The 10,156-nt window shown below is 32.3% G+C and overlaps 1 protein-coding gene across 8 annotated transcripts in view; it reads right to left on the bottom strand.

Annotated features, from left to right (window-relative positions):
• LOC108761828 (peripheral plasma membrane protein CASK) overlaps positions 1 to 10,156 on the bottom strand; it is a 165,995-nt gene that overhangs the window by 15,176 nt on the left and 140,663 nt on the right. For 6 of the 8 annotated variants that reach the window (XM_018508564.1, XM_018508568.1, XM_018508567.1 and 3 more), the window contains 3 exons: positions 8,357 to 8,545; positions 7,641 to 7,805; positions 7,264 to 7,332 (listed from right to left, as the gene is read on the bottom strand). In XM_018508564.1, the coding sequence (XP_018364066.1) occupies positions 7,264 to 7,332; positions 7,641 to 7,805; positions 8,357 to 8,545 (423 nt within the window). Of the gene's footprint in view, positions 1 to 7,257; positions 7,333 to 7,640; positions 7,806 to 8,356; positions 8,546 to 10,156 lie in introns of all 8 variants that reach the window. The other 2 variants (XM_018508566.1, XM_018508569.1) reach the window with 1 other exon arrangement.

Here is a 10,156-nt window from a genome sequence, read left to right as displayed (position 1 = left end):
GGGGGGGGGGGGGGGGGAGGGGGTGTGCTTATCGAGGGTGTCTCGCTTCCCGTATAACGCACGAGATACCCTGTTCTCGTTCTACAGCGCTCGTCGTCGCGAAACGCCTTGGGTTACATTGTCTTATTCGTATCATACCACGTAAACGGGTTGCCGCACACTCCGACAGCGCGATGTGTTTGCGCAGTGATTATTAGCCGTAAATGCTCCCTTTTAACGTGACAGATGTAGCACAGACGCACGAGACAGAGAACAGTTAACTCTTGGTAAGCTCATTTTTTTTTTGTAGAAGGCGAAACAGTTGTCAATAGACATTAGGATTTATTGAACATTTGCATACTTATCAAAAATAGCGACTTTTCTCCGCAGGCGAGATTTTACTGCGTAATCTTAATCGCATCTGTTGTATACCGTCGTTCCTCGAGCTCGTAATATCTTTCTAATGTAGGTGACAGTTAACGGTTCATCTGTCCCGTGTCCTTCTACCTTGCACTCCCGAAAGTTTAACGAAATTGTATATTTCGGAAAATATGATCTATACTATGCAATCTCATATACAGATATTTGTCACACCAACAATTTGAAGTATACATTGATAAGATCTGCGTATGTCTTGAAACATCCATAAACTCCCAACACATTTTACAACGCTTTACAAAATCTAAATCCAACCAAGCCGTCTGCACACACGTATATATGTGTAGTATAGAGTGTGAAAGGAAGTAGGCAATATATCACGTTCTTAACATATCTCCACTTCCTTTTGCATTTCTACGTGATGCATAACGAGAAGAATGAGAGGCCGGGCGCTACGTTAAACACATGTATGAACATAAGCAGATATACAAATACAGAGTATTTACAAATGAATGCTACGTCACACCAAGATATCGAAATTATAATTCAAACTGAACCGCACGTAATACGTTTAAACAATATCGGCTGTAACTGTATTTTACTCTTTCAGAACTGTGAATTATGTATACAGAATTTCTATACAAGCTACTAACGATTATCATCATTGTTCGACAAATCGCAAGATTTCTAAAATGAATTCGCAATTTTTCATCAGGTACAGAATACGTGGAAAATAAATATGTTTATTCAGGTACGAAGAAAGAGGGAAGTGCCTTATTACTTTGAAGCCGTCGTTAGTGCATGTTTTACTGACACACTTAGAGAAATACTCCGAAGATTTATCAGTAACGGCGCCCGTCAGTTTAATCATACGAGTTAAAATCAAAATCGCGAGACTTATATTAAACAACGATTCAGATTTTATCCGAGCCGGAACAGATTTACGTTATTTGCGATTTACCCTCAACTGCATGTACGGATATTTTTGCACGTTCAGACATTCGTCGATAATAAATGTTGCAAGAGACTTTAAGAAGGTGTGCTATGCATCCTTTCTTCAGAATAGAATTAGTTTACATTGAATTATCCAGAAAGATAGCGTGCTATTATTTTTCCATCACACGATAGAGTCTAAATATTATTAAATTTCTGTTATTTATATAAATAGTATAACAAGTTTATATATATTTTCTAAATTTTCATTTATAAGATTTTAAATAGACATAGATTTCTCTCGTTTTTTTCTGGATAATTCAACAATTATGAGACAACGATATGAATCGCCAATAAAATAAACTAAAAAAAAAAAGGAAAAAAATTAAATTACACTGCTACCAGGCTTGCGCGATATCTACACAGTCGCGAGTGAGTCCGTGCAAGACATGATGATTAACGAACTGCCCAGAGAGTTTTGCAGTCTCGACTAAAACCCATCGATCGACTTATACAGCTTTACGTGTATGCACTTATGATGCAGAGGGCTACATTGGCCAAAAAGAAAAGCGTCAGTTCGCAAAGATGTCCTTCATGCAGGTGAGGGTATAATGAGGGGTGTAACAAAAGCTTCTTTATGACAGAAACACAAACAACATTCCAACACATGTGGAAACGAAAGTGTGCATTCCTTATATACTTCTTTCTCCCGCAAAGTGAACTATTGTACTATCAGTAACGAAGTGTTGTCTAATTCAACGTCGTAAGAAAAAATTAGAGGGGGAAGGAGAAAAAGACAGAGAGAAAGAGAGAAAAAGAGAAACAAGGAGAAAGAGTGAATGGAAGAACAAAATTACGAGAGACTGAGAGAAGAACAGAATGGGAGAAAGATTGAAAAAGAGAAAAAGATAAATTGGAAAGAGAAAGAGCGAAAAAGAAACATGCACGCGCCGTGGACTCGAAAGCGCCGACCAAAGCGTTTTGTTACACCGCTCGTACCGACCTTGTCTTATAGAAATACAGATTATATAATATATATGTATACTTTTTAATATATATCTCTCTAATATGTATATCATACATTATTTTCTAACAGCATCGTCCCGTTTATTTAATTAGAGCTTCCATCACACTGGCCTGTTATTCGCAAAATTTATATTAACCGAAGATATCACACTCAATTATAACAGCTCTCACATTTGCAATGATAATCCGGCTAATCTTGGCTAAACGAGCGTCGTCTTCTTATGTTAATATTATCAGAGCAAATCACCAGTTATGCTTTATCTTATTACAGAATTAATATCTGTGAAATTAATATGAACTTTGAACGCAACACAGATCAGTGCAAGGACCATCTATTATTATGTACGGGACATAATATGCAACGCTGCAAGATTGACGACACAATCAATGAAATTCAAATTTATCGCAGATAAAAATAAACAAAAATACATAATTCTAATAACAGTTAAATCAAGCACGTACATAGCTATGCTGATGTGCCACTTGTACAATTTAAAATTCGTATAGTTTTTTCGATAATGATTTTTCTTGCCGATTATATCGTCGACTTTGCAGCGTCCTTATACGTAACACTTGCGTACTGCAAGTGCAATGTAATCCTCCAAAAGAGAGATAACATTATATGTCATGCGACTAGCATATTGTCCTATTGCCGTACAATTGCAACAATCGTAGGAGATTCGTTATCTACATAATGCGACATAAGCAATTAAAGATGGCAAACATTCTTTATACAAGTGGGTACGCGAAAAAGGGTATCGTATATCTATTTAAAGAGCTGTACATGTAACTGCACATTGTACGGGCCTTGTGACTAGTTTGTAAAATTTGAAGTATATACAACGTGCCCGAAGCACGAACTCGCGACGCAGAATTGTGAGCTATGAAAAATACTGCGAACATTGCAAATATTGCGAACGTAAAATCGTTTACTTCGTCAAGTGTTCCATCAATTCCACAGATTGATCGAAGAAGCAATCATTTCACGCGTACTGAGTAAAAATCAAATTTTGCAACAACACAAAAGCAGCTGTACCTAATAAAATCTTGATCCAGGGAAAAACTCTGTTTCCTCAATTTGATTTTATGCGATTTGGCGTTATGCTGAAAGAAATTTCTTTGTCTTGCGTGGCATTGCTTGAGCACTGAGAAATATGGTAAAATGATAGAGAAATTTTTTTTCCATTTTATAAACACGATCGCCACGAGCGAACGTTATATTTCTCGGTACGTCAAACAATATTATATCTAAATTCTTTCATTATTGTAACAGTAAATTAGTTAATTCAATAATCATTTTATATATTATTGTTATATATGTGCATGTGTATATGTAATACAGATAACTGCGGTGAAAACCTCTGCAAATATCGATCACGTTTATATCTATTTATATATTTACTAATAGCCTGGCATCTATTATTTCGACGTATAGTATGATAGAAACTATTTTGCGTTTAGTCGAATCATATAAAGATGAGAAATCGTGACAAATTCATTGGTAAATACAAATTGCAGTACGCGAAGATATTCTTTCTTCACTTCAAAATTTGTAGATAATAGGAGGAAATCGCGCATTGCAACGATTCGGATTAACGTGATTAGAATTACGCTGATTTAATTTCGGAATTACTGCTTCGAATATAATCTCGATTCTATTACCGCTTTTATCGATTACGCACATTGTGCGCTATTGCCTAAGACTCTATGGATTAAACGATGGAGCGTGATTGCGAATATGAAGTGAAATATTCACATAAACGTCTCTATTCTGATTTCAACTTCGTAGAAAAAGCAGAGGTGGAAGTTTATTGGTTTGGACGTTAAACTCTCTAATTGAGAGAGAAATCTCTCTATAAAGTATTTTATAGTTTACATTTAGTTTATATTTTATAGTTATTTCATGAATATATAATTTATAATTGCATACATAATATGTTTTTAAACATATACATATAAACTATTTAAACTAGTAAAGAATCATTGTCACTCTAAAAATTTCGTAAAAAATTAAAGAATTTATTGATTTTTATTAAAACTCGTTCTAAAATACTTTAAAGACAGATATGTAGAATTATCAAATAAATGAGAAATATAGCATCTTGTTATATATCTATTCTCTTGTAGGTTAAAATATTTATCTTTGGATAATTTAGATAAATAATTAGATATATCTGTGGAAAAAAAAAATCGATTACTGAATAAACATTTAACATAAAAAATAACAAGAAATAATAAAATAGAATTTCGTTATCTTAGTTTGATTTAACTAAACACATTTAATATTAATATTTTCTTTACTTCTTCTATAATATGTAGCGATATAAATAGAATTTTATATAGAAAACAATATTGAAACAGTTGAAATATTTTTCATAAAATTAAAGTGTAGCAAAACATATATCAGGCATTGGACATTGCTCGTTTTTAAATTTTAGAAACTATCAGTCGATAAACGATTTCCGCAAAAATGCTGTTCACAGTGGTTTTACTGTAAACGAATTCAATTTATAAATTTTTATCCAATTCCACTCGTTTGCTTTGCAAAATAAAAATAAAAAACCGCGCTGACAGATCCATCAATTTATTGACAACATAGGTGATGTTAAATAAACTAAACCGCTCAGCATGCCATGACTCGGAAAGAAAGAGAGATAAAAATTCATAAATATTGTACGCGGACTGGTATTTGTAATTAGCCTAAAACGCTCATAAATCATGGAAAGGAAAGTTCTTGTCGTTTGCCTCGAGAATTCTACGTTCTCCAAGAACTTGCTCCCTCGGATGGAACCTGCGCGCTAATTACTGAAACTTCAAATATGACCGGACATTGAACTATAGTAGAATTTGTCGTTGAATATATTCAACTATTCGAGAATATTGCGTTTAATATTGAAGCACATAAACCGCCAGTTTCCATTCCCTTCATCAATATTAACGAAGATTAGCAATAAAGCTATGTTCAAGTTTAAAGTTATTTCAGAAATTTAAGGCGTGAACATCCTTGTTTGCTCTAAAAAAAAAAATTAAAAGACAAGTCGATTAAAAAATATATTCCTGTTTTATACGAGAATATAATAATATACAATATAAAAATTAAATATCTAATTGATTATCTAAGAAAATACGCATTTAGAATATTATCAAAATTTTTTAATTAATCTGCAAGACCATTCCGATTAATTTTAAAAAAGAGTAATTATATATATACACACATATATGTATATAAGTATAATACCTATATATAAGTATTAATTAGGCATAATGGCTGTCAAAATAACTATCAAAAGAAATATTGCATATACGATTGTTTTTCATGATGTTGTTCCTACATAAAAGTTGCTAAATAAACTCTGGCTAATTTCAAATAAATTTGGAATTTCAATAAAATTTTCGAGTTTAATGATTTTAAATATATTCAAAAATAATTTTAAAGCTTTCGTAGAAGTTTATATTCTCGTTTCCTTCATTGCCGATTACACGGCACAAAAATTTTTCTGATAGTGGATTATCCTAAACGTAATGCAAAGCGGACACTATTAACCGCCTGTCTTCCTGCAAACTTCTTGTAAACTTCGTGGTCTACCTTAGATGAAATTACGTGGGAAACTATATACGAACTGCAAACTATTGAGGAATTAATTGTATATCCCTCTGTTCATTATCCAAAACTTTCCTAATCGCGAAACGGATAATAGGCAAAGACTTCGCACGTTGTGTGAGTTCTTTAAAGTAATAATTATACAATTCTTTATAAAATATATATAAAATGTCATTTCACTATGAAAGTGTGTCAAATTTGAATTATTTAATCGAATTAATTGTTTTTTTCCTGCATACATAATTATCTGTAATAATCTACATATATAATATAACGCAAATTAGTTGTTTATCGTTGTAAACTCTATTATCAAAGTATGACTTATTAGACTAGAAGATTGTATTTAAGAGAAACTAAGGCAAACTATTTAATCGATTAGTAGATCACTTCATGCGTGGAATCATGTCTTTGGGTTATAATCAATAATATCTGGAATATATAGTGCTGATGTCACTAGAAGATTAAGTTACATAATTCAGAGAATATTTAAAGGAGTTTCATCGAATAAAAATAAAGTTTACAAAAATAAAACATTAAAGAAATTGTTTGTAAATAATTTCTTTCTTTAAAATTAAATCAATGAATAATAAAAAATAAATTAATTAAATAATATGTTTATATTATCATGTTTATACTCATTATTAATTAAATCTTTAAATATATATTTTACTTTAAATATATACATATAATATCACATACTTATCATCTTGAAAAAAAATCTATAATAGCACTGATATTATAGAAATTTGCATACTTCCGAGAAGTAATCATTACGTAATCAATATAGTAAAGCGTACTGGGGAAAAAGCCTAACATGCATAATTACTGTGACTACAAAAACTACCTACCATAATTATTACCAACTGTGATAAGAACTACCTACTCTATAAGGCCTAAGTTCGTCAGCAACTTCGCTATCTCAGTAATTAATTCAATGGTGTCGTTGGAAGAAGGCATAAATTTTTGCTCCGGGAAAGATCTACCATTACGTCTAGAAGCAGTTCGATGTGCTTCTGGCAATTCTGTGAATACACGATTTAACCGAGCGGGCTACATGAAATCGAGATCGATCGAAGAGTTTAAGACTTTCGCGATCGTAGAGCCGATAATGGGTTTAAACGACGTCTAGGCGTGCTCTCGGTGGATGAGGAAGCGCTCTTAGACTTGGAAGTTTTTGACGCCTTAGGCGTCTTCTCTTTGCTCGTGGCCGCAGAGGTTTTCACCGGTTTCCCGGATTTATTCACACCGCCTCCAGAGCTCGCGCCCGTGGAGGCCGTGGAAGATGTGGGCTTACTAGACGCGATAGTGTTTTGGGAAAGGGTTTGGGTGTTGGGTCTTACTTGTACCTCGCAGGGGGGCGGCGCGCTCCTGTACGACGGCACGATCTTGAAAGTCACCGATCCACGTGCCTCCCGCTGTAACAGTCGAAGAGGACCGAACTCTTCAGAAACTGCGGCTACGAGTAAGCAAGCCGATGCTTATTCGCATAAATACAAAATTTTGCGTATATATATATAATAATGCAGTGTACAAATTTATAATCCAATATTGAAATCATATTCTACTTCAAAGTACAGTTTTTTCAATTTTGTAATAAATACTTGTTTGAGAAAGTTATGGTATATTCCATCAAGTATCTCTTTGATAACGTAGGATTAAGAACTTCTTGAAACAAGTTCCTAGATTCCGCTCGCGGTTACGAGAATAACTTTATAATACTCACCAGAATCTTTTGCAAGGCATTAACGGATTGATTCTGAACTGGTATACCGTTGATCTCTCTAATCTCATCACCGACGTGAAGAGTGGCTTGTCTATGGATCATCCCACCGTGCATAATCCGCGCCACGAAGCATTGCCCATCCTCATTCATTTTCAATGTGATTCCCTGAAAAACAGATAATGTAAATTAAGAGTAGTAAATGCAATATTTTATCGATAATAACAGGTTAAACATTGCATTACGGTCGCGTATTTCAAACATGGCGAATGTCCGTATTAAACCGTGTGAATAATAAATAACAACGCCGTAAATTAAATATCAAAATTGTCATAATAACAAAGTTATTTTACGCACGTAAAAAAATTTAATATTTATTATTATCCAAAATATAATCCTGCAAATCTTTATTAAATGTTTTATTAAAAATTTAAAAGAATATTAAGATAATATTAAATTAACTATTTTATCAAATTTTCAATTGCTCAACATAATGTCTAAACAATATCTTTCACATATATATATGTATAACATACATATTTTTACGCTTTCATTAAAAAGTAATTTTTTTCACACATATTTTTAAAGAATTTATTTAAAATATATATATTTTTTTCTCTCTCGTTTTAAATAAAAATCCATAGGAAGCTTTTTGTACCAAATTTCAAAAACGTCGTTTCACATTGCCGAAACACATATGTATTTGCCTTGTTACTCACCATCGGCTCATCCGTATTTTTCTGGAACTGCACCAGTCTGACGCGAGTAATTTTTTCATCTAAATCGCCGTTTTGTCCTTCGAGATCGTCGCCGCCATTCAAATACGTGAGAAGTGGAGGTGGCGTTACCCTGGTGGCTTCCTCGCCGTAGACCTCGTGACCGGCAACGTCGTGAGCTTGTAGAAGTGCCTGGAACAAAAAGCAAAGCAAAATTGCAAATTAAACTCTTAACGTCTTTTTTCTTGCATATCACAAGACGAATGACTCGCCAATTGCTAAGAAAAGTTTTCCTATTTATTCTAAAACTATGTGACATAATAAGTTCTTATATTATTATAAATAGTAGCTGTATTACCATAACTAATAAGTATGCTCAGTTTCGGTCGTATGCAAATACGTTTTATTCGGGAGAGTTATGTATTCGTTAGTCGTATGTTTACCTTTACGATCTTGTTTTACAAATGCAATTGTATAAAAAGGAAACATGCAATCAAATTTTGATTGCTGATTGTCCTTTCTGCAGAATGTAGTGTCTAAACTATGTATAAATATTTAATCTTATTATCGATGAACAGACAGCAGACATCGTTTTTAAAATTTTAAATATTATTATATAAATGTATTACGTGCACGATATATTTATATGGCAAGAGAAAATAAACAATTAATCTATTAGATTGAATATATGCGTGATATATGTAGAAAATTGTTTTGGGAAAATAATTTAATAAGTATGATTTCGTAAAAATGTCCGATTAATTTTATTAATTACTCGGTAGAGTTATATGAAATAAAGTGTCTTAACATGACAAGAGTAGTATGTTTCGTATGGAAAACACATAACGCGTGTAAGTAGTGATATGCACGTTTCGACCGAACTGGAAAAGCGTAAAATATGCGTTATAATTTACATTTAAATTATCGGCTTTCATGTTAAAATTCAAATGCAAATTCTGAATTTAATGGCGGGATAACATACGCGATAAACATATTATAAATGATCATGTTCTATTTTACAACGTATAGCTTAATAAATGCACTTACATCGTGTTTATCATAGAACACATGTTTCGTTCTTATTGACGAATATTTTTATAACAAATAATTTGTTATATATATTCAAATAGAATTATTTATTTTAATGTGGAACGTTTACAAAAAAATTTTTATAAATAATCTTTTGTATGTATAAATATATTATGCGTTTCGTGGGTTTTCTCCGTGTTCAGATCCATTCTTGGAATGCTTTTTGTACGTATATTATGTTAAGAAAATATACAATATTTTATAATCTGACAACTTTTCCGAGTCGAAATTTTAATACTACTTCAACATTCTTAAGAATAATTCGCACTTACTAAAATACTTTATAAACTATAAAAAACCTACTTTGATGATATTATACTTATTAACTTCTTTTCTAAACCTCTATAGATTTATTTTAATGCTACACTGAAGCTACAATTGTTCCTCGAATTTCACTGATGCTTTGACACTTGAATCTCTACAGCTAATAAAAACTTACTTTGATGACATTATCCTTATTAAGTCTTCTTTGAAACCTTTCATTCTGCAGATTTAATTTTAATACCTTGAAGCTATTTATTTAACTTTTTAGGAAAAAGTATATTGGGAAATATACGCATCTGACATATACAAATACACGGAGAGAATTTTCTTTTAAAATTTACCCTGAGAAAATATGGTGATTGTGGTACAATACAATATTTTAAAGATTTTTACCATGCACTTCAGTAAAATTGATCAAACTTATTTTATACTTTATTGTAGTTTTATTAA

The sequence above is a fragment of the Trachymyrmex cornetzi genome, unplaced genomic scaffold (genome assembly GCF_001594075.2).
Source record: "Trachymyrmex cornetzi isolate Tcor2-1 unplaced genomic scaffold, Tcor1.1 scaffold266, whole genome shotgun sequence".
NCBI lineage: Eukaryota > Metazoa > Arthropoda > Insecta > Hymenoptera > Formicidae > Trachymyrmex > Trachymyrmex cornetzi.
The sequence above is the reverse complement of the archived record's forward strand: the minus strand, read 5'-3'. Positions and strand labels throughout refer to the sequence as shown.